We start from the raw sequence: 25,799 nt of genomic DNA, 5'->3' as shown, positions 1-25,799 counted from the left end.
ACGAACCAGAAAAACTTATCAAATTTCCATATAGCACTATCTGGAACTGGAGAAGTTTTTGAAAAATGAAAAAAGCCAGAAAATTTTAGAAAAATCTCAGTTAGCTTTACTGTCACTTGCGAATAGTGAAGATGGTGTCTTTGTTAATACTGAGCTCCTTTAATCTGTGTTTATGCTGCATCAAACTTTATAGCTTTACCATGTAGCTTTAATTTTAGTTAACTCAGTGGTAAAAAACATAATAGGGTCTTCGCCCAAAGTGCCTCCGGGCTCAGGCCCTAATTATGACATAGGTGCGCTCTTTGCCATGGATTTTCCACAACTAATTCTGTCATTTTCTTAAAGGCATGGGGTAGTCATGAACATTTATAGGTAAAAAAGCGAGGAAAAGGAAGGATCAACAGGACTCGTTTCATCAACTCTTTCAGTGCGCCCAAGCAGAAAAATTGATACCCGTAGTAGCTTAAAATGACCTGAAGATGGCGGTATACCTTACCAGTATGTATGGCTGCGTGGACCGGGGGAGTGCGTTACCTGTGAGGCACGACAGGGGGCGTTATTACTCACCAACATTTTATGAGAAGTTGGTGGTGTTCTCCCGACACACCCCGGAACTTGGTGACGTCTCAGAACAACAAAGATGGCAGGAATAGGAAGCAGCAACTATTGGGAAGGTATGGGAAATAATTAAACAAGAATGACAACGTTAACAACAGCATCAGAGGTGTAGCCTGTGATGTTACGCGCAGTTCTTTGGTGAAAGTCGCCGTACGTGTTTGGCTCGTACGTCTAGGGTCCAAGCTTACGTGTTTCTACTAGCTCCTCACAAGCTAGCTAACGTTAACTGAGCCATGTAACTTTACATTATTCACTCAGCTTTTAAATCCCTGACGCCTCTCTAACATCTCCACATCCACATATTGCTAGGCCAGCTGCCATCATCACACGGTTAAAGCAGGTGAAATGATTAAATACATCCCTCTGTCGTTTTAATAACGGTGTAAGTTAGCTTATTGGTTGTAATGCAACGGCCTTAATTCTGTAGCGTTGTTTCGGCTTGGATTGCACATTGATTAATTGCATTGTCGGTTCCGTGTGTGTGTGTGTGTGTGTGTGTGTGTGTGTGTGTGTGTGTGTGTGTGTGTGTGTTTCAGATCTGCGAAAGCAGGCCAGGCAGTTGGAGAATGAACTTGACCTGAAGTTGGTCTCCTTTAGTAAATTGTGTACCAGCTACAATTCCACCAGGGATGGACGTCGAGGAGACACGTAGGTTCTCTTCCTCCACAGCAGCCATTCCCACATGTAAATGCATGGTGGGACAGGTGTAATTATTAATGCTCGTCTGCACCTGCTGTTGTGCATGTAGGCTCGATGGAATGGTTATCACACAGGAATCTGAACCAGAAGCTTAATGGATTTTTTCATTTACACCTGTGTTTATGCTGCATTGACTTGTCAAAAAAGAGCGGCTCATTCACATTACAAATTTTGCTCTTTTGTTAAAACATGAATTATGACCACATCCCATTTAGGCGTGCCAGGAATTGATGCTGGCTCACTGGAGTGGTGTAATGACATCATAGATATCTCTGTTTGTTATGCATGTGTTTAAATGGCTGTGGGGAAGATCTACCAGGACTTGAGAAAACACAAGTTTAGCTGTAGGGGCAGAAATCTAGTTGGAATATTTTGTTACCGATGTTTAAGGTTTATTTGATTATTTACCATTATCCCAGTATATTTAAAATGACTACAATTGTATCTAACTTCCATGTCACAAAATACCATTCGTTCTCCAAATTTTTACTTTCGAAAAGTGCGTTTAATGTAAAAAGTAATACATTTTAATGAAAAAATACTGCCAGGTTAACATTTTTTTACCTGTTGCTTCCATGTAGCATTTTGATATCTAATCAAATTGTTCTTTTGTGATGATCTTATTATTTATAATATTAAATCTTTGGATATCATGATAAAGGTACTTGAACACTGTCTTGATTCAACTTTTACAGCTAGAAGTTTTGCTTCTTAACTTAGGTATCAAACTGACAGTTAAATCCATCTATTTGGTCACATTGATCCACTTTTTGGGTGACATATCCCTTTAAGGCAAATAAACAGAGTTATCACTGTCTGATATATTTAATTGTGAGCATAACGATTGACTATCACATGAAAATTTAACACAAAACAAAAACTATTTAATTTTAATAATACAATGACCCTCTTGCTTTTATATTCAGCTCCACTATTTTTGTTGATGTAGAAAATTGTTCCATAATTTTCAGCAAGAACATTAATAGTTCAAAGTTGTCATCTTCGCTTCATGCCATGCCGCCATCCACTATTCATTCTTTGTGTGTTGCTTCCTTTCCTCCCCAAGGTCAGACACCACCCCGCTGCTAAACAACTCTACCCAGGACAGGATGTTTGACACCATGTCAGTGGAGATTGAGCAGCTGCTGGCTAAAGTAAGTAAATTCTCCTGCACCAGTGGCCCGTGAAAGGCCTATAAAACAGACTAGTAAGAACAGCACTGGATTTATGTTGAGGCTCATGTCTACGGGAAGGAAAGACAAGACTGCATACTTCACTTTGTTTGGATGCCATGGATCTTTACAACAAATCCATTAAGCCATAATGAACAAGCTTCTAACATGCTGAAATGTAAATGACAAAAAACGGAATTGAACTGAAAGGGACACAGTTTCATTCTATGTCATTGTGCTGTAGTACATCTGGTGTTTGACTGATAAACCAGTATATTAGGTTCACATCTGCACGTTGACTGGCATTGGGAACATCTTTGATCTGCACACCTCTAATCATTCACAGGCTCTGTGCACCTCTTCACTTTCTCTGTTTATTTCCACACTGATGCCCTTCTATTCATTTTCTGTGTCTTTGTCAGCTGACTGCAGTCAATGACAAGATGGCGGAGTACACGAACACCCCGGGAACAGCATCTCTCAATGCTGCACTCATGCACACTCTTCAGAGGCACAGAGACATCCTTCAGGTTTGCTGTTTAATGTACTGTTGAGTTGATGGGATGTTTTTGTTTTCATTGAGCCATACACCTCATTCAGAAAGAAAAAGAAGAAGCATACATGCATCAATATTTCGGTTCAGATTTCTTCCTGTTATTCTTTCTTCCCCATGTGCTGTATCTTTATTTTCTCAAATCTGTGTCCTGCCAGGATTACACACACGAATTCCACAAAACCAAAGGCAACTTCTTAGCCATCCGGGAAAGGGAAGACCTATTAGGATCTGTGAGAAAAGACATTGAGTAAGTAGCTGTTCACACCACCTGAAGATTGATCTGGTCCTGCGGCTAATATATATCAGCAAAGTCCTGGGCAATAAAACATGAGCAATATATATAGACACCTTATCAATTGCAATAAGAAAAGTGATCGATAAGATGTTTGATATTGTGATTTAAATGAGAAAGAAGTTTTGGTGCTTGAACTGAACCCCAACGTGCCTCCTCCCCAGTCATAAAAATTAGATCTCTTGATAATGTTGCGTGCTACGAGGGGCACACAAACAGCTCTGTGGTTTGCTCACATCACGGACATGTGACACAAAGACCTTGTGAGGCAGCAGGAGTGAACTCAAAAGGGGACTGTAGCATTTTAGCAGGACACTGGACTTTATTGGGAACAGGTCTTTGTAAAGAATCAGTGTTGCCTGAAATGAAACCTCTCACACATTTACTACCTGTATGCTGGTAAAGGCCCAGGACTGTTGCAGCATGTGTCACATTCGCAAGGAAAAAGGTATATGACACTTATAAGTTCGATGATTATAGGAAAGTGGGATCAACAATATAACCCCCCCCGCCCCCCACTAGTGTATGTCTGTGTGATGTGGCATATCTCTCGCTGATTCAGTGCCTCCTCTGAAACAGTTTATACCCCCCTGGGAAGGCCCGCCCACCACCTCCCACTTTGAAAACCTCTCTCTTAAAAGTATTCAGTTGAACCTTGACTTCGACTTGGCATGATCTTGAAAAATGCTTGCCATTAAACCCAAAGAAGATTCACGGCCTCTTTGGCCTTGTCTTGAGAAAGTGTCCTCGTCTCTGATTGGCTCAGTTATATTGAAATGAGATGGGGGCTTCCTCAGACCATGACTCTTGTCATTTTCTTTGTAATGGCTTATTGATCTGTAAGACGCAGCAGTGAGCACACGGTGGGCACTGCAGGAATCCTATTGATCATTTATATCCGTCTATTATGCAGATATCCTGCAGCTGCCTCATATCTGCTCCAATGGCCTCGGTTGTGTATAACTTTGTTAGTAGTGATAGGGAGTGGCTTATTTTAACAATAATAACGAATATATCAAGGCACCACTGAGCTTTATTTAATCATTGATAGTCAATGCACTTAAAAAATTAGATTTTAAACAGTGTGCGAACCTATGTAGTTAGGAACATCTGATAAGGTCAGCACCACATGCATCGATTGACTCAGTCCTGCTGAGAATTTACACTTCTGGGAAGTGCCCCTGACCTACTACAAAGCTCAGTCAGTTCTGATGAATCTAATGCAGACAAAAGAGCCGGTGTTGTTGACCGAGTGGTAAGCCTAACGATGACTAATGTAGTGGAGAGCTGCTGATAAGGAAACAATCTGTGCTGAACAGGAAAGGAATTAGAAGTGCAGATTGCACAGTGCGAGAAGATGCTGAGTTATGCTGAACTTTCGACATTGTCCCTTAAAAAGGCACTTCGCTCCAAGCTCCCTCATTGATCTTTGAAGAAAAGGGTTAGTATAAGGAACAGGATTCTCCCAAGATCCAAAAGCTGGGTCTCACTGTGGGGCTGTTTTTTAACGACAGTAGTCTAAGTTTGGTTTGTCTCTTACTTGGAGGAGCCTTATTCAGATCATAATACTATAATAAAGTGCTCACACTTCTAATGTTTTGCACTGTAGCTTGATTATGTTTGAGAAGCACAACTGTAGAGACCTGCAGGTCTAAAAAGATGTCATTAATACAGTTATGGGATGTTTATCCTGCAACTGAGTCTTTTTATAGGTAGGGGGCAGTAGAGATCGTGACCATGGAGGAAACCTGCCAGGCTGCAGATCATTGTAGAGTTTTATGTATCTTAGGACTGTTTGTGCTGCACCCCCCCCCCCCACACACACACGCACACACACACGCACACACACAATCAATATTTATTAAAGTCATAGTGTGCACTTTCTCATTTATGCATGCACCTAATGAGCAACAAGACAGTTTATCAAACACTGTATCAATATCTCTTGAGATGTGTTCGGCACATTCTGTCAGCAAATCATATTCTCTATGTACACACACAGACACACACTCACGCACTCACACCCTGTCTCTCTTCAAGAGCAGCTGTCCCATTCACTACAACACCGTGAAGCAGAGCTGAGCTCAGACCTAACGCTCCCTCTGCTTCTGCTTTCACTCGAAATGCCAGCAACAAAAACAACAGCCAGCCTGTGATTTACATATGTGCCCTTTTAAAAATCCTTGCTGGAGCGATGAAGCTGGCTGTCGGCTCAGACATCATCCCGTCTGTCGGGGTGCCTCAGTGGAGAATACTGTGTGCCCTGAATATAGTATTGCCATTCAGCATTTTTAGATGGAGTGGAGAGGAAGTAGTTGGTATTTTTTGTTTTTTTTTTGGATTGCATTCAGTTGGGTGGGGTAGGATGTTCATGATATACAGCATATGTGTACATTTTGTCCTGCAGATCCTTTTGTCCCACCCCTTTAACGCCCCTTCTCCTGTGCTCCTCATCATGTTCTTGCCTAGCTGGAGGGTGGGGCTGAGCGAAATGACCAGAGAGGAAAAAGCATAGGAGGAGTCAGCTGTTCAGGGAGGCTGCTGATACTGTTGAGATGCATCAGGAAAAGAAAATGGGTGTGATGTGTTCGCTCTGTGAGTGGGATAACAAGCCATCCATTAACTTTGACTGGGACCTGATTGTACAGAAACGGAGAACGCTGGCGCTGCCTCATGTCTGAGGCTTTATGGCTTCTTGTAAAATGAATGGAATTAGGAAATCATCGCAAAAAAAGAAAAAAATAATTATCTTGACAAATTTTGCAGTTGTAGTTTAAGTCTGCTTGTGGTGATTTGTGATGTGATTTTACTGGGGTTTGTACCAAACAAGAATCTCTCTGTGGACAGTTTGATTTGTACTTGGTAGCATTGCTGTGGTCCTCCAATGTTCAGGGGTTCAGTTTATTTAGATACATTTTACAAACAAAGAAGAAAAAAAAAGCAGCTCCTGCTGTTAAGATGTTGGTCTTCGTCATAGTCTGTTTTTGATAATTGCATTTTGATATGACTGATTGTTCGTACATAGATTAAATTAAAGTTTTACTTCAATACATAAAAGGGTTTTAGAATAGAAAGACATAGCTGGTAAAAATTTATCTTTAACCACATTATGAAACCATTTTTTTGAGTCTCTTCACAAAGTTGCTCTTTTATAATAGAGATACAGTCTCTTGAACCAGAATTTGTCATGTTTATACACTTAAATATGGATGAATCAATAGGCCTCCATATGATGTAGTGGCTTTGCTCCTCTGTGCTTCATATTTATTATTTATAGGTGTTTAAATTCTTTGGTGGGAGGCAGTATAGGGAATGTAAAACCCGGCATGGCTTGTTGACGGATCTGAGTTATGAATTACAGTCAAGGATGATTTGACTATAGCTCTTCAACAGGGGACAATTGTCCTAAACCTTAGTATTCTGGCCTTGTTTCGGCGTCATGTTGGAGCAGAAAACTGATTGGCTCTCATGTATGATCTTGCAGGTGTAGAGGAAGTGTGTGCCATATGTAGAAGCTCTTTGCTTTGTGTGGAAGATTTCAATGAGCCTACACATAATTTGTTTTATCTGATCTACTGTATTTGCTGTTAGGCTACTTCTTATGCCAATGGAATATTTCCTCTTTCTGCTGCGTCACATTAAAGCCTTCCCGTGGTGAACCACAGGAAGGCTTTTACTGTAAAGGAGACGCAGAGAAAGCAATGATATCGGCGCCGACTGCCATTTGATAGAAATCAGTCTACACAGCAGTGGATATTGTGATAAATGATGTGAAAAACTGACACAGTGAATAAGTTAGAAAGAGCTGTAGGTTAGGGTTGATTGGTCAGGGTTGGATATCAGGACATTACACTGGAATACCTTGAAATGCATTTTTTACAGGATATTCTAATTATTTCATATGTATTCTTACAAAGATACAGAAATTGTCCATTCAGTGGACCTAGAGGTGCTGTTGGGGTGGGGGTGGGGGTGGGGGGCAGTCTGTTGTAGTGATCAGCAGGCCACCACGGCTCAGTGGCTCCTGGTGAGAAAGATGATGACTCTGAACACAAGAAAAATGTTACAGAATAACAAAAAAGAAACATGCCTACACCCATGACTGTGTCGGTTTCCTTCCAATGGATATCACCATCCTCTCATTAGAACAACCACAGATCCTGATGTGCTCCATCTCCGCTTGGAGCTTTAATTTGTGCCTGAACATGAATGTACCCAGGGCCAAAAGTTTGCCTTAGCGGAGGTTTGTCTCTCCGAGTGCTTTCCAGTTTGTCTCTATGTTCAAAACAGAAGTCTTGGCTTTATAAATATATCTTGTTTTTTTATTTAACTTTTTTCTTAGAACATACAAGAGTGGCTCTGGGGTCAACAACAGAAGAACAGAGCTGTTTCTGAAGGAACATGAGCACCTGAGAAAGTAAGTTTGCTTCTTTGCCATATTTGAGGTAATCATGAACGACGTTTTCCTCCCCTCAGTGTAAGGGTGCAATCAGTGTGTGGTGTTGCATCACCATTCCCAATCGCGCATGAACTTTCTCAAGCGCTGCACTGCTTTGTCCGAGTGCAGCAGCATCTACACCTTCCCTGAAGTCCAAGCTGGGATAATTAATCCTCTTCGTGACATTACAATAGGGATGCCATGAAGAAGCCTTTTGGAATAATAGTGCAAGTCAGTGTTGTTGCTGGTACTTGGTTGTTAAGCTGTGACACATCTTGGCAATCACTCTTGACGCTATTGCTCTCTAACAGATGTTGCATTCATTAATCTAAAGTTTGTGGTATAGTTCGGGCTACATTACATAGCTTGTCAAAGGAACATTAATCAGCTTTGTCACAATAGGTCAAACTACGTCCTGCCAGCAACCTCATTAGTGTCGTACCATCATTTGGCTGACTCTGAAGCCCTGCTTAACAGCAAGAGGCTGCAAACTTTGTGAAATATATGTGTGTGTGTGTGTACCTCTGTGTAAGAGGTGTGAGAGGCACCCTGTGTAAGAAGTAAAATTGGGTGTCAGCAGGATCACACACACACTCCAACCAGAGACAAATAAACCACTGAACAGCTTTTGACATTGCTTAGCTCCAACTCGGGGATCTCATCTGATAATTTGGACAAGCACGAGGCAGCCTGATGGATTGCCTGTGTGGCTAAATGTTTGTTTCTCTCTGAGTCTTTTACAGGACCAGTGCCTCAATGATTCCTCATAAAAGACCTCTCTGATCACTTCAGGAAATTACACAGCTAATGTTTACCCCTGTTTATAACTTGAAGAGAGGTTTTAGAATGGTGCTCATGCATCAGTGTGCACCTCTTCTGTTGATGTTTCACTTAACAAGCTCAGCAAGAAAATCAACAAAAGTTGCATCAAGACATGCAATTAGTGACAATAAGAGTGGACTACAGAGAATGGAACTTACATAATACTGTGTGTACGTTAGCAGTATCTGCATGGATGGATACACACATGATGACAAGACGTGCTTGTAAGATTAATACTGAAATTTTTATTCTAAAGCAAGTTCCTCTCCCAATGATTAGTTACACTGCAGAATGCATTGATTTTCCCTCTGTGAAATCTTTATGTAAAGATGAAATTATGATTCAACAATCCTTTAAAAAACAAAACAAAACAACAACTCAATTTAATCAGGGGAATCTCACTGAGAGTGTGAGATCACCTCCCTCGTTTATTCAAGCTGGTACCAAAAGAGCCAAACAGACTTCTATTAAGAAAATCATCAAAAAATGTGCAATGAGAGAAGAAGTGGCCCGGGGACATGATGTGCTGAACATTGTCTGGCTTGCTGCAGCCTCTTGCATTCCCAGCAGCCAGGCATTTGTTCCAATCCAGCACAATTGATCAGGGTAGTGATAATGAAATTATCTGATTGAACCACAACCCATATTATAGGGCTTCCCCAGACCATTGACAAAGATGAGAGGGGAAAGAGGAGATCTGAGATGAGGATTGAGTTACGCTTGATTGATCCTATTAGAGCCATAAAACAGGAAAGAGGGCCTGAAGAGAAATAGGCTAAACTGTGTTAGTAGCTCCAGCAATGGTCTGAAGTCTCACTTAAAGTAGAGCCTGTGTACTTGATCAAGAAGAGAAGTCTGAGTTGAAATGCTGAAGTGTGTTGATGACGGTGGGCGCAGTCTATATGGCTCACTGTTTTTTAAAGTCAGCTTTGAGGAAATGTGTTTTGGTTAAATGAATATTTTGAAATGGTTAGTTTTTAACATCATCTTCAGACCATGTGATAGAGCTAGTTGTGGAGTCGGCCTTTCGCAGTGGAACTTGTAACAAACCTTCACGATCTCCTCTGCTTTTGAGGTGAAATCACAAGGACTTTAGGGGAGCCATTGTTGTGTATGATGACTCCAAATCTATTATACAGTGTGTGTGTGTGTGTGTGTGTGTGTGTGTGTGGGTGGGGGGGGTGGTCTATAATGATGCCAGCAGAGTGATCTTCTTTTCTGAGACTAATCACCCCCCCCCCCCATAAAAAGCAAGCAAGTCTGTTAATCAACAAATTACTGCAGTAGGCGGAATGACTGCCATGCTTGAGTCATTCCTAAGAAAACCTACTGTGACAGACGTACCCAGATTCTTTTTTAAAATGCCCCCTGTCTAGTTTTTGCTTGCAGTGATGAACCTTGCATGGTTTTCACCCTGTCAGACCTGCCGACACATTAAGTGAGAAAGCTGTCATTGCAGGACATGAATGTCAGCAAGGTGACCACATAACACAAGTTTGTAATACCAAGTTTATTATTAGCAGGCTGGCTGCCAAGGTCGACTTGACCCCCTGCTGAGCCAAGCATTGTTTATTTAATTCTTTTAAAGAGGTTTTTTTAGACCCCAGTCACAGCGGGGCTGTTGGATTCAAGGAGGATATATGTTTGGAAAGCGCCAAAGCGACATCGTTCGGTGAACACACCAGCACAGAGGGTCTGAAATCAGTTTTCTTTTTAACACTCAAACCACACCGGAAGCTGAGGTTCATACAACACTCAGCTATCACATGCTAGCGCTTCCTAACAGCCTTGTCACTCATAGCAAGATATGTCCAGGAGGAAAAAGTGTTTTTGAGCCCATTGCTGGCCTGTCCTAGGCCCCCCATCAGGAAAAAAAAAAAACACTGGGCCACCGGACCCCCCCTCAAATGATACTTGCTACCGGACCTAAACCCTGAATAGTGTTGATGTTGATCTCTGTCCATTCATGCTTGATATCATACTGTTCTTCTTGTGCATCTGTTTTTCCATCTCTCTATGCCATAAATGTCAGTGCTCATGAATAAACCATAGGGAGGGAGGGGCAGGCCCATTAAAAGTTCATGTTGGAACAGCTCTAATGGTGGTGGTCACACTTGTAAGACTTCCTGTCCAAAAAAAAACAACACAGTTTTAAGCCATGCAAACAGGATGGCTTTTGGGATAGCAGTCACTGAAATAAGTTTAAATTCATTCTTACAAGGTTTTGGAGGGGTTTTTTGTGTGTTTTTTTGGTCAAGTCAGTTATCTTTGTACAGCGCTAAATCACAACAAAAGTTATCTACAAGTAGAGCAGGTCTAGCACGTCCCTCCCTCAGTTCATTTACACCCAACAATTCTCAATGAGCAAGCACATCCTGCAACAGCAGCAATGAAAAGCCTTCCTTTTAACAGGCAGGAACGTCGAATGTCAAGTTTTAGAAGCAGTGCTAGCAAATGTGGTGCAGTTGTTTCCAAATAAGCTAAATACCATCAACTAATGTGATCTAAGAGCCATCATCAAATCGACACTTAATACTCCCATCAATAGCAGCTTTATTGTGTGCACTGCAAATGAGTAAATGCTAGAATAGCCTGATCATTCAAGTGCTTTTTTTTCCAGTGTTATTGATTGGATATCAAAACTATCAGGTAAGCGCAAAGTCCATGGAGTTCATTCTTCTAGGTTTTTTTTTCGTACATCTTCACATTCATTAAATGAAGTCATCACTGTGGGCGCTTCGTCTTTGATCTGCTTAATTCTTCATCATTTTAACCACACTTCTCTTCCACTTTTTTTCCTCTCATTAAATGAAAGACATCTTTTTTACACAGCCAGTTTACACAGCTTAGAAAGTTACCCATATTTTAATATCTGAAAAATGTCTGGTAGGAAAAGGTTCCCTTTCAATGCCTAAATATGTTGAGTACAGTAACTTTATTCACTGACTTGCTGAAGCTTAACAATCCATCTAGCAAAGCACATTTTCCTCTAAAGACACCAGGATTAAGCAGTTGTCTGTTTATTGGTACTTCGTTAGAGGAGAAGATGATTTTTGCAAAGTGTTGTCTTCTGTTTACTGTAATTTACTGAATGTGCTCTGGGTTCTTGACTTTTATTTGCCCGAGTGCCTCCTCTCAGCTGAACGGTGTTCATCTCTGAGCAGCAAATTGCTTTACCTCACCACACTTTTTTTCGCTACCATCCAGTAGCACTGTGTACAAATTTGGGTTTGGTTTCTGGCCACGTCTTTATAATTGATTGCCTGGTCATCGCTGGCGCATTTTGACCAGCGTGATTAAAGTGCAGACAATAAGACCATTTCTGTTCGCTTTCTATCAGAAATACCATTTCAGTGTCAAAATGTTATTTCTGAATTAAGGGGAAACAAAGATACATTTTGAACATCGTTTTACCAGTTTTAGGGATTCCAACATTTATTTCACCTCAATCTGCTTCTCGTCAACCTCACAATTCAATGTGCCTTTTTTTTTTCTTAATTTCTACCCGGTGTAATCTAGATACGTTTTCCATGAAATTAAGTATAACCACTATGAAAGTCTGTGAATATGATAGTGAGTAGGTTGTATTGAGTATGTTGCAACTACCTTTGAATCTGAGTTTAGATTTGGGAGCATTTTGCTGATGCAGTTTTCTGCGGCTGCTGCCAAGAGTTTCAGACTGCTTTCCTTGGCAAAGTAATTCATGTAGTGTAGCTTACTGTTTGTTGCTTCACATTGCTCTCCAACTCAACCTTCTCAAGGTTGCTGTGAAGCATTTGACAATAAATCAATAAGCAAACAACAACCAGTAAATAATTTGTATTCATTTTAATTTTGATCAATTAAATCTTCGTAGATGGTTAAGTTTCAGAACAGAAAATCAACCCGTGAACATTTGTTATTTTCTAGCCGTGTGGTGGGACGAAATAATGTGGGTGAGGAGGGCAGTTTCATCACACCAGGAAAGAGAATGATCTTGGCGCAACAACACTGGCCAGGAAGTTCCTACGGCACCCACTCAAAGCTCAAACCACTTAGGGCCACATCTACATGACAGGATGGTAAAATCAACCCTGGCGCTGCTTGGTTGTCTGGATGAGGGACGTAACGATGCACAAATCTTTTTCCTCATCACGTCTGTTCATGTTAAAAGCCCCATGTAGCTTTAAACCAGTTTGTCCTGTACTCTGCACGTCATGAGGTATAGGGATGGAATCAAGAGACACGGTTGAAGAATTAATTTCTGTTTGAATTTCCCTGTTTTAGGGGGTCAGTCATATTGGCAAGGACAAAAACAGCACGTTGTGATTACTTAAGAGCTTTAATTATAACATCACACTTCATGAACTACAGGAAGACTAAAGGGATTTGAATATTAATAGATCATGTTTATTGCTTCTGATCTTGCACAGACCTTTATAGTCGTAAGTGTATATTATACTGCAACGTTGCCTCTTCTCAGGGTGCCCAAGTAGAGCTCACATACACCCCAACCCTCCTCTAGCTGCAGTATCCTTTTTCAAGAATGCGCTGCGTTTTGGCTCTCTTCCTATATTAGGTCTGACTCCCATACCTGTTTTCTCAGGAGGTTTACCTGAAAACTGGACTCCTGTTTTTTATCGGAGGGCCATGGTCCAGTAGATCAAGGCAGTTTTCATACCTGCGGTTTTGGTTCCAATCAAGCTGACATGTTAAAGTCTTGATCAGAGCCAAAAGGCCCTCAGACATAAAGATTTTGATAGGGCTTTACTACTGTAGATTGTAATAGATACCCAATAATGGAATAGGAGCTGTTGCTGGCCTGTTTTTAAGACTGCATGATCCTGTCGTCATCTCATTGCTTTTGCTTTGCAGCCACTGGTATGACTGGGACTGTCTCAGCTCCCAACAACTACTCCTACAATCTGTTTGTGCAAAGCTGGCCTGACCAGCCTTCATTTTGTATTTTATGCTAGTTCTCCAACCAATTTCATCAAATGACGTAATTCTTGTAAATGATTCCACTTCAGTATGGCAAAGAAACAGATCAGACTTAGAATCTCCTGCCAAATTGCAGTTTGTTTCTTGTGCTGTTCGCTATGATCCAAGAACAGAAAGCTGGCAGAACACTTGGACTGTGCATTATCAAGTCGCTGGCCAAGGCCACAAATAAGAATCCACACTAGGTCTTCAGGGATGTTTGGGTTATCCCTCCTAATGCAGCTCTCAGATGAAAAAGACTCCTTATTGTTTCTTTACCATAGTCATCCTCAATATTCACCCAATATTAAATGTAGCCCAAAATGAAATTGGCCTGTAGGAAGAAATCAGAGAATTCACAAGCATATAGAAGGTGATCACATAAATGCAATTGCTACAACCTGAAGATGTGAGTAGGTAAAGTTTGAATGAGGACAGAAGGACAAAAATGGCTGGAAATTCACATTAAGCATGACACTGAGGATGTGGAGTTTTTAGATCAAAGTTGAATTGATGTTGGATGATGAAGCGTGAAACAGAATCCCAGTGGTTTTGTTTGTCTGGCTTACTTTAGTTCTCGGGAACATTATCTAAATTGATTTCAATCGAGAAACAGACCACTGAAAGCATTGTTCATGAGGTGTGTGTGTGTGTGTGTGTGTGTGTGTGTGTGTGTGTGTGTGTGTGTGTGTGTGTATACAATTTACCATATTCTCTGCCTCTTGGAGGATTCTGTGCAGGCTTAAGGATCTGTGGGGTACATCCCCCATGACATCCATGGGAAGACACATGCACATTTATGCTGAGTTAACAGAAACTGACAACATTTTACAATTATGTTTTAGACATTTTAATCAGGAGTGCTCCAAATTGTTCAAACACTTAATATACTAGTACTCATTGGACGATTAGGCTGTCATATTTGGAATTTGTATGTGTAATACACACATATAGATAGATAGATAGATAGATAGATAGATAGATAGATATGAGGGTTTTTGAGCATGAAACGTCTTTCTAAGGTCATGCCACAGCATCTCAATAGGATTCAGGTCAGGACTTTGACAAGGCCACTGCAAAGTCTCCATTTTGTTTTTCTTCTGCCATTCAGAAGTGGACTTACTGGTGGGTGTTGGATCATTGTCCTGCTGCAGAGCCCTAGTTCGCTTCAGCTTGAGGTCACCAACAGATGACCAGACATTCTCCTTCAGGATTTTTTGGTAGACAGCAGAATTCATGTTTCCATTTATCACAGCAAGTCTCCCAGGTCCTGAAGCATCAAAACAGCCCCAGACCATCTCATTTCCACCCCCATATTTTACAGTTGGTATGATGTTCTTTTTCTGAAATGTGGTGTTACTTTTACACCAGATGTAATGGGATACACACCTTCCAAAAAGTTAAACTTTTGTCTCGTCAGTCCACACAGTATTTTCCCAAAAGTCTTGGGGACCATCAAGATTTTTTCTTGCAAAAATGAGACGAGCCAGCAGTGGTTTTCATCTTTGAACTCTATGGGCTATTTTTGCCCAGTCTCCTTCTTATGATGGAGTCATGAACACTGACCTTAACTGAGGCAAGTGAGGCCTGTAGTTCCTTGGATGATGTTGTGGGTTCTTTTGTGACCTCTTGGATGAGTTGTCACTGCGCTCTTGGGGTAAATTTGGTCAACCGGCCACTCTGGGAAGGTTCACCACTGTTCGATGATGTCGCCATTTTGTGGATAATGGCTCTCACTGTGGTTCGCTGGAGTCCCAAAGCTTTAGAAATGGCCTCATCACCTTTTCCAGACTGATCGATCTCAGTTACTGTCTTTCTCATTTGTTCCTTAATTTCTTTGGATCTTGACATCATGTCTAGCTTTTGGGGATATTTTATTTTACTTCACTTTGTCCGGCAGGTCCTATTTAAGTGGTTTCTTGATTGAGAACAGGTGTGGCAGTATTTAAAAACTGCTTTTTGTGTTTACTGGTGTTGTCTTTGACTAGTATTTAAATTTGTTTGACGATCTGAAACATTTAAGTGTGACAAACATGCAAAAAAAAAAAAGAAATCAGGAAGGAGGCAAACACTTTTTCACACCGCTCTACAGTATGTACAAATATTTGTGAATTAAGTTCATGAAGAGATGTATTTAAATGCCTTTTATAGATAAGTAAAATAATATCCGACACCATAGAGCCTGCCAGCTTATTTCGTCTCTCTGCGTTGTGGTTGGCTCTAGAATGAGAACAGAGAATTCTCTTTCTCCTGGAGTAGAATCAAATGTGAGATTTAATTTGTATGTTATCCATTTGCCAATATTGTTTGGTTTGGACCAAAATCGGAAGTGTTTCCAGATTGCTTTTTAGATGACACAGAGTGCAAATCCCTGACCGTGTTTTTGGTTTGTCTGACATCACTTCCACATGTTCTTTGTTCAGTTTGAGTCAAATTGAATCTGTGAAAGTGACATTGTGTGTCCTTTCACTCCTCGTGTTAATAACTAACCAGTCTCTTTCGCTCTCCCCTTGTCTACAGCTCCGACCGACTGATGGATGACACAATAAGGTAAGACCCCAGATTATTGTCTTCCACATATATGGAGACATGCATTTGCATTTGACAGCCCTCGTTTTTCTCCATTGGATTATCAGCCTAATAAATTGGGTCCAAACCCTCTGTACATGTGTTGGGAGGAGCAAACCTGGACCTGGTATGTGTCAACTATAGTAATCTGACTGAGGACCTACAGAGGAGTAATCCATGTTTCCTTTGTTATCCTCTAATTGCCACTTTAAGGCATAAACACTAACCATACGTGACTAAATGACCAAATTAATACAACAGTTATCACTTTATGCCCATTATTGAATTGAATAATTAGAAAATTGGCAAACTGTTTAAGTGTCTTTTTAGGACATTTTTAAGCCGCTTTTACCATTATTCCTAATTCTTGTTCCTCACCAACTCTGATGAGATCACTCGATTAGCCAAAATGCAGCATTTCTAATGTAATTATATTAACATTGAAAAGTTTCTCTATTTGCCACCTGTTTTTTTCCTGGTGATATTCAAAGGAATTCAGTGTTTGATCACGTGGAGATGTGAGTCGAATCGATGTCCACCAGCTTTGTGTTTCATGAGCTGTTAAACATTGAGAGAAAGAAAGAAAGAAAGACGGTTTGAAGTTGCAGCAGTCAGCAAAGTATTTCTCCCTGACTGAGGAGAACATGATCCTCAACACACTGCTCTGGGCCAAGACTGTGGACTGTCCCCTCAGCAACCTCCACCCACAGGGAGATATCATGACCACACACACACACACACACACACACACACATACACACATACTCTCTCTCTTCGCGCATTCAAACACTTTTGATAATTAACTGGCTGTTGCAGCAGTGCTTGACTTGCTGCTCTTCAACTTTGTCTGCCAAAACACACCCTTGGTGATGTCATTGACTTTGTTTTGATCTGGCTCCATGGGGGCCCTGCCACACTGGGATGGTTTGTCCCCTGTGGACATAGCTAACTCTGTGTCCCTCTGCTTTTTATGTTCATGGTTAATAAGAAAACATTGCGTGCAACCTGCTGAAAATATTTAGATGAAATACTCGAGTCTGCATTATTGTTTGAAATTGCTTTATCCACGATCTTTGAAAAAGGGGGGTAATGGGAACATCTCAACAGTGTCACTAGATTCCGAGGAATGAGCGCCACCGATTTGGAAGTGGTTATATTTTTTAGCTTAATTTTAGCACATCAGTTCTATCTACAATCTGTGATAACAGAAAGTATCCCTCTTTCATAATGGGTTCCATCACCAGAGGCAGTCGGAGCTGATTTCCTTCCACTCGAACGCTCTTATCCCGCTGTCGAAGTGAGAGGCTCCAAAGTAGGCTCGCTAGTTTCTATTGATCATTTTGTGTAACAGATGCTACAGAAGGCTCAAACTTTTCCTGCCAACTGCCCAGCTTCACTTTCCTGCTGAGGCCTGAGATTGAAAGCAAGAGAGGTACAATATCACAGCAATTCTATACCTTCCCTCTCCACGCCCAGATGACACGGACACATTTTGAAGGCGCCTACAGAAAGCTGAAAGCTGTGCCCAGCGCACGATTTCCAGAGTGGACTTGGACTTGTTTCATTCTCATGCAGACACAAAACAAAATTCTGCCTTTCATAAACCATTTTAAAAACATCAATTGAGTCTAGCTCTTGCTTTATGTTGTCGTGCAGTCAATGGGATGGAAAATTGAGACGATAATAGAAATAAAAACCTTTTTTTTTTTTTTAAATATTCTGGGAATTGAGAACCTGGGAAAAGTCCCAAGTATATCTCTTGAGAGGTAGACACTCACTGGCCACTTTACTGGGTCCACTAGTAAAATCTGATGAGATCCAGTACTGAAGCTCTGCCATGAATTCCGCTTTTACAGAGATGATAATAATCAGTGTCAGAGAGAAACTAATTTAATTTTGCAGCGGTGTGGAGAACATTTTTGCCATCTCATTTACATAGAAGAGGGGTAGAATGTTAGTAAAGCTTTTCAAAATTAGACCTGTCATATTGTTTTGCATTCCATGGTATAGATGTTGCTGTCAAAGTGAGCAGTGAGTGTGTGGTATGAGGCTCGTCTGTCCTGTCATCTTTAAAATGCTCCGCCTCCTGCTCTTCACAGCTCGTTCTACTAAAGACACGCCGCCGCTGTAATTGTTTCCTAATCTTCTAACAGTCAACGAGTGTGACCACATGCAGCGTTATCCCTTCCAACTCATTTCTCTCTCTGTCTCATTAGTATTGCCATGGCGACCAAGGAGAACATGACCTCCCAGAGGGGGGTGCTGAAATCCATACAGAGCAGAGTCAACACGCTGGCTAGTATCCTTCATGCCGTTAACATGTGATTTATAAAATAGTTAATTAAGAACATGACAGGGCAAATGAGACGCAAAATGCCTTCTTTATTTTGTTTCTAATCTGTCGGAAACATTTTTGATCTTTAACTTTTTGCTCCTTAAGACCGGTTCCCAACTATCAACAATCTCATCCAGCGGATCAACCTGCGGAAGCGGCGGGACTCCCTCATCCTGGGCACAGTAATCGGCATCTGCACCATCCTCCTCTTGCTCTACGCTTTTCACTGAAAGTCTGACACAGTGAAATGTTGAAAGGAGCCAGATGGATGCGCTCGGTGAGGTAATGAAGGAACCCAGGATACCGAGCTCAGTGATTGAAGGACCCTGGGGGCTCCTTAGCAGAAGGACTTTTGGTTGGTCCAGTTCTACAGCAGGAACCGACTCAGCCAACATGAGCTACTGAACTTGTGTTTAGCAGTGGACCAGATGGAGGGCTGGTGGGTTGCTGCTCTTCTGCCAACAAGTGAATGGAGACCAAAAGTACAAATAAGAACTAGATTTTAAAACCTTGTATTTCACTCAGAAACTGATGAAGAGAAGATGAAGAGAACTGTGAGAACGGATCCTTTTTGTTGTGCAGGTGGAAGGATTTCTTGTTAAACGGTCCTTTTTAATTGATGGTGTGGGATGAATAGTTCGATGTGGGCTGTAAAATGTGAATTAATAAATTATTCATATTAGTACGTACAAAATAAGCGTGTGACACTAGACACCACACTTAAAACCTTTTATTTTTCAAAATACATGATTTCAACTCAAATGTATCAGACCCTGTTATTTCAGACACCATGAGTTTTGTCTTGTTCTTGATCAGAGCTCCCAGGGCAGTCATAATTATGGACACTACTACTGTTCACTATTAATAAAACATATAAGCCTTTCTAGACAGCAGGAGGCCAGAGAAGAGCTTGTCTTAGACTTCATCTTATTCCCTTTCTACAAAAGTGCCAAATCATCTTCATGCAAATCTCTCATATAATTTTCTCTCTAATATTTTGGAAGATGAAGTGTAGTGGTTATCTTAAGTCTGCAATGTTCTCTTTTTCTATGTACACGTAGTTCAATAATTAACCACATCAAGGGATGACATGAGGTTGTTTTACACCTTCAGCTGGTTCTTTGGTATTGCCAAGGAAGCATTTCACAATAAAACACCACTTCCTGTTCATGTTTTAAAAGTGTACATAAGCTGGCGTTTGAGCTCTCAATTCAAAATATGCATAAAAGAATATTTAACAATATTCCCCAGCAGGAAACTGAAATATATTTCCTTGTTCTGCTTAAAGAACTCATCTAACAGTCAAACAAACTTCTCGTGTTGAATGGCAGAAAGGAATCAATTATGAGAGGTGTTTTGGATCTCACAAGGGCTCCATGAAGATCATCTGGGTCAAAGGTTATAGGTAACATTGGTCAAGAGGCTTCAAAAAAATCTACTGGCTGTCAGTGAACTAATAATCTCAGGAAAACAACTAAGTTAACTAGAAAATGGTTTCTTGAGAAAATAATGAATTCACTTGTTACCCTCAATTTTTCAAGACAAAGAGTTGGCGACAACAGGGGAGAAGCGAGGATGTTGTCGGTGCCACCGAGGAGGTCAGTAGGTGGCCATCAGGACCATGTAAAAATAATGAGGCGTAATGAAAGGTCTTCATCTCCAAACAGCAGGCCGGTTGGACATTTTACAACATGTAGCTGGCTGCTCTATAGTTCTACCCTTGGAAGTGGTGTGTAAACATAAAATCACTTTGATGATGGTCTACCCAATGACCCGGCAACCACATTTACTCCTCAGCACACATTGTGCGCCTCTTTGATTTGGCTCTACTTGACAGTTGAGTGTGAAGGGAAGGATTTCAGTCATTACACATTAAAGTCTTGGTTTGTCGTTGGGAGTGTTGGACTGTGAAAGCCGGGCAGCTGTGTGAGAAACGTCAATGCATTTGTGTCTCACCGTTTGAAGCTGTTACATGACCAGAATCAAAGTAAAATAGGCTCACTTCGGATGGACCGAGAGGGATGAATTTAGTGTTTTGTCCTCATTCCCTCTGTTTGATGCCTATAGAAAACTTGGCAGACTGAAGAGAAATATTTTTTATCTTTGCTCTCTCAAGGATTCACCAATTTGCTTCGTATGTGTTCACCTATTTTTCTCTCTGCGAGCTTGTTCCTTCACATTTCTCACCTTGTAATAGTCTCATTCTTGATTTAAAACTTAAGTACAAGGTCACCTTCAGTTGAAATAAATTATATCTTCTGATGTGTGTGAAAGTAGCAGGAAGCGAAGCGACAGTGTTTCATGGCCATTTGTTTTCCAGCAGACAGAGAATCACGTCCTCCTTCCCTGTGGAGGGAAACCCTCAGCTGAAGTCTAAATCTGGTGCAGCCTCATACACTCAGTCAGTCAGACTGTAGACTTGCTGAAGCATTGAACTCCTACATTTTTTAGCCACTCAAAGCGAACGCCACCCAAGCAGAACTAAGCACCAGATCCTCTCACTTAGGGGGGTTGTGCTACAATAACTTCTGACAAGCACAAAGTCTGTTAATTCAAAGCAGCTGAAATGTCTAACACAAGTTCGTTCCTCTGTGGAAAGATGAGGCGGCTATTTTCAGCAGTGTTTTATGAAAACAAATCGGCAGGGAAGCTCCACCCTTTTGTTGACAGAATGGACTCCATCACTTCACTCTGCAGATATTTGCTGATGAGTTAAGACCTTTTGTGTTTAGAGAAACAAAACGGATTTCAAAGAGTGGATTATTTCCAAAATCCAGAATAAACATTTACCTTCAAGGGAATATATTTTAGTTTGTCTTTTGCCTGAACTGTATGGGTCAGGATTGTGTGTGTGTGTGTGAGAGAGAGAGAGAGAGAGACAGAGACAGAAAGAAAAAGTAAAGCAAAGCAAACCTAAATGGCTGGAAGTCTGCTTGTTCTAGACTCTTGCGGTTGATGAAGCCCGAGTTAAGCAATAATAAAAACATTCTGTCAGTATTGTAACACTGTTGTTAAATTAAGATCTCATTCAGAAAGTAGATTTTGGTGAAAATGAGTAACACTTCTGTAAGAAAAGTTGAAGCCATCTCTGGTTGTTTGTGTGTGTGTGTGTGTGTGTGTGTGTGTGTGTGTGTGTGTGTGATGGTGTTTCATATGTCCTTATACTGTCATTATATTGGTAAAAAAAAAAAAAATTAGCAATGAAAACAGACATTTCATGCTTTTCCAGCCATGCAAGCAGTGCAGCTTTCCCAGTGGCTATTTTGTAGTCATATGTAGTTATACCTTGAAATATATAACTATTAGTAGTACCTGCAAAGTGAAGTATATTCCCATGAGCCTCCGCTGTACTCTAGTGTTTTGTGACTGTCTTAAATCACACCCAAAAGACAACAACTTTGACCATGCATGGTAACATTTATTCCAGACATGCAAAATGTACTCCACAGAGATGAAAACTGGCACATACAGTACACTGAAAGAGAAACTGTATCGGACAAAAATGAAATTGAAGTTAGAACAGTTTGACTGACTAAACAGTGCTCAGGCTAGACATTTAGCTCCTGACCACCACAGGGTTGGAACAGAACCGGAGAGAAGAGGCCATATTACTCAGGCTTCAGTGGAATTTACACAAATGAAGTTGAAACTTTATGTTACATGGTGGTAAACAAGTGTACTCTTTGGATTTTGCTGCTTGTATGTTTTTTTTTTTTTACACCTTTTTGATTTGGAAAAGAGATTAAATACCCAGATTATTTTTAGATTTGACTGCCAAGCCATCTAATCTCTCAGGAATTAGCTGCATAGTTTTATGAATTGAATCTATACGTGGGTATTCTCTAGCTGGGGTTTCCTCTTGCACGTATGAGCCCTTAAACAGCCAGTAGAACATAACATGCTGCCACTTTTCACCAAATGATTCCTGATTTAAACTGATAAGAAAAAAAAAACACATTATAAATGTAAGCTTTATTAACCTAAAAAAAAAATGCTGTGGATTTAAAAGGCAGATGTGTGATTTGACAATTCTGCCTGTGCTTTTTTATTCTTTACTTTTTTTTAAGAATAAGATGTGACAATAATCAACAGTCCTGTGAATCCACATCTTTCTGATAGCGTCAAACACAATCTGTCTTGTTTGATTTTCTTGAAATGCTATTTGTTAGTCAAACTCATTGGCTTGCCTATTTACAATAAAACAAACAATGTGTTAGCCTGACAGTAATCCATAGCATGCGTACATATTGCATATATATTTTCCCATATAAATACATTTCATACCAATATGAGGAGCAGTTGCATCTAACAGTCAATGTATCACAATATAGCAAAGGGTGTTTGAAGTAGGTGTAGAAAGGCAGTAAATTGTAAAATGTGAGTTTAAGGGCACGAGATGAAGGAGGGTTTGGTGGAAAAGGGAGGTAAGGTGGCAGGTTTTTGCATGCGTATATGTCAACGCCCGCTAAATAAACACGCGTGATTTAGGAGACGTATGGGGTGGAGCAGAGGGGCGTTAGAAGTCAGTCGTCACACACTCGACAGAAGCTGGACTCCCACGTTAATAAATCACTCTTCATGTGCAAAACTCTTCGCCTGTCTGACTCTATAACAAGAAAAGAGACAACTACTAACAGTCCAAATGAAGGCAGAGGTTTGGTTATGTACATTCAGGCATGCAATTGGTCTCTCTCTTTTTTTTTTTTTTAGTTCAAAAATTATAATAACAAAAAAAATGTGATCCCTGCCCCCTCCACAAACCCTTGAATTTCATTTGATAATCCAATTGCTGCCAGCCATTGTGTCTTAAACCCAGCACCACTGGACATACAAACATTTTAGAAAATGTACATCTATCTATTTATATATATTAATATATTCACATTTCAAATATATTTGTAGCTGTATATGTTTCTGAATGCAAGAAGTTTGGTAAGGAATACATGAGGATTATAAATATGCAGCTGTCCAAACTCAGAATCTGTTTTGACATCAGACATAGAAAAAGTTTTCCGTTCGCTCCATCCTCACGCGTAGATCCTCATCTTCACTCGGAAAAGTCTTTATTTGCTCCAAAAGGAAAGTCCCTTTATCCACATTCAAATCTTCATATTTCCTCTCTTTAAACCGGAATATTGTCTTTATTTTTGTCAAGCAAATGTTATTGGATTCTAACGCATGCATCTCTGAACTATTTTTTTTTTCTGAATGTTAACCGCTCTCACAAGTTGCTTATTTTTTGCTTTCAGAAGGTTGTCATGATGTAATTACAATATGGCATAAAGTTAGGAGTTGTATTTCATCTCTTTTATTTTGAAACTGACTTTTCTTCTTCTTGCATCTGTGGTTGGTCTTTATTTCCTCCCAAGTCCTCCGTATCAGTGGCTTACTGTAAGAAGACAGGTCAGACACAACAGACGGGTTCAACTAACCATTAAATTATTTTTATTCCAGCAGCTGCCTTTGCTGCACAGTCAACCCACTCCAGTCACTGCAGTGCTAAATCAATCTGTGTACACACAAACACACAGCTTGGAAATGTGCTGAGTGTGGATGTAGGGGGACTATGACTGTCTGATGCTTGTGTGGTGGTGTCACATATCACCCTGTAATGGTAATGCAGTAGGTAGCTGCTGGTTGTTGAATATTTGTTATTAAAGCCCAGTGTGTATGTGTATGTGTACGTGTATGTGCGTGTGTGTGTGTGTGTGTGTGTGTGTATGTCAGTAGTTGTCTCTTTTCTTATTATAGGGACAGACAGGTGAAGAGTACCTGAAACTGAGACGTAGACGATGATGATGAGCAAGCCCAGGACGATGGAGACGATACTGAGTAGACGAGCCAGGCGACCCAGCCTCCTGGCCCCATCTATATCACCTGCCTGGAGACTGTTTCTGGACTAGAGATACAGAGAAACACAAGGTGTTACCCAGAGACACATTTGGATTAAGAGGCAAGAGATGGAAATCCCCTTCTCTCATGGCAATGAGCTTATTCTCCCCTATAGTCTGAATTTACTGTGAGTGACAGCAGAATGTCGAGGACGCATCTCAAGATCTGAAAGAATCAAATATCACAAACTCAAATGTTGGCCGTGTTCCATTCCTCTAACCAGATCCCCTCACATCCTGCCTTCCGTTTATGACCTGAACGATATAATTAGCATTTCTGTAGGGAACACAGAAACCCACACAGGCTCCACCACTCGTGGATGGATTTTCAAACATCTCATACAATCGTTTTGCTGCTGTTGGTTAATTTCTATAATAGATACAGTATCAACACAGCACAATCAGCTAGTGGCACGGTGGTGCAGTGGTCAGCACTGTCGCCTCACAGCAAGAAGGTTCCGGGTTCGAGCCCCAGCTGGAGCACGGGATCTTTCTGTGTGGAGTCTGCATGTTCTCCCTGTTCCTGTGTGGGTTCTCTCTGGTACTCCAGCTTCCTCCCACAGTCCAAAGACATCAAGAGGGGACGAGGCTGATTGATACTCTAAATTGACCGTAGGTGTGACTGTGAGTGTGAATGGTTGTTTGTCTATATGTGTTGGCCCTGTGATGGACTGGCGACCTGTCCAGGGTGAACCCCGCCTCTTGCCCGAAGGCAGCTGGGATAGGCTCCAGCCCCCCTGTGACCCTTAACAAGATAAGCAGTAGACGATGGATGGAAATGTCCTGGTTTCTCTTTAAAGCTCACCGATCAACCAAAAAGATGTATTTGAATGCATCGTAAAGACTTCAGCTGATGCTGTAGTTGCATATGTTTTCTGCAACTGAGAAAATAACTCCATATCAGCAGGTGATGGAAGTTTGTAGGAGAGGAGGACATATGACTGCCGATATAGCGAAGTGGTGTTTGCCTTCTATTTTTATATCACTCTTGCTCAGTTTTGTTAGTAAAGGTACTTTAAATCTTAAATCCAAAGTATGTCCTTCCATCCATCCATCAATTTTCGTCCGCTTATCCTGTTAAGGGTCGTGGGGGGGCTGGAGCCTATCCTAGCAGCCTTCAGGAGAGAGGCGGGGTTCACCCTGGACAGGTCACCAGTCCATCACAGGGCCAACACATAGAGACAGACAACCATTCACACTCACAGTCACACCTACAGTCAATTTAGAGTGTCAATCAGCCTCGTCCCCTCTTGATGTCTTTGGACTGTGGGAGGAAGCTGGAGTACCAGAGAGAACCCACACAGGAACAGGGAGAACATGTAGACTCCACACAGAAAGATCCTGGGCCTGAGCCAGGACTCGAACCCGGAACCTTCTTGCTGTGAGCCGTGCCGCCTTCCAAAGTATGTGTAAAAAGAATATTACAAAAATCTCTGGAACGATACTTAA

The 25,799-nt window shown here is 41.0% G+C and overlaps 2 protein-coding genes across 2 annotated transcripts in view; one reads left to right on the top strand and one right to left on the bottom strand.

Annotated features, from left to right (window-relative positions):
* Positions 1-614: 614 nt before the first annotated feature.
* gosr1 (golgi SNAP receptor complex member 1) lies at positions 615-22,428 on the top strand. The gene is made up of 9 exons (XM_086215801.1): positions 615-674; positions 1,155-1,266; positions 2,384-2,471; positions 2,912-3,019; positions 3,201-3,292; positions 7,680-7,754; positions 16,077-16,106; positions 18,341-18,423; positions 18,565-22,428. The coding sequence occupies exons 1-9, from the start codon at positions 641-643 to the stop codon at positions 18,687-18,689; spliced, it is 747 nt and encodes a 248-aa protein (XP_086071927.1). The 5' UTR covers positions 615-640; the 3' UTR covers positions 18,690-22,428.
* trarg1a (trafficking regulator of GLUT4 (SLC2A4) 1a) overlaps positions 21,924-25,799 on the bottom strand; it is a 16,156-nt gene continuing 12,280 nt past the window's right edge. The window contains exons 2-3 of the mRNA XM_086215800.1: positions 24,232-24,358; positions 21,924-23,848 (exon numbers count right to left, since the gene is read on the bottom strand). Coding sequence (XP_086071926.1) covers positions 23,838-23,848; positions 24,232-24,358 — 138 coding nt within the window. The 3' untranslated portion in view covers positions 21,924-23,837. The remainder of the gene's footprint in view (positions 23,849-24,231; positions 24,359-25,799) is intronic.

Source organism: Aulostomus chinensis, chromosome 10, assembly GCF_037954235.1.
Source record: "Aulostomus chinensis isolate RoL2024-O1b breed Wild chromosome 10, RoL_Achi_v1.0, whole genome shotgun sequence".
Classification (NCBI taxonomy): domain Eukaryota; kingdom Metazoa; phylum Chordata; class Actinopteri; order Syngnathiformes; family Aulostomidae; genus Aulostomus; species Aulostomus chinensis.
The sequence above is the reverse complement of the archived record's forward strand: the minus strand, read 5'-3'. Positions and strand labels throughout refer to the sequence as shown.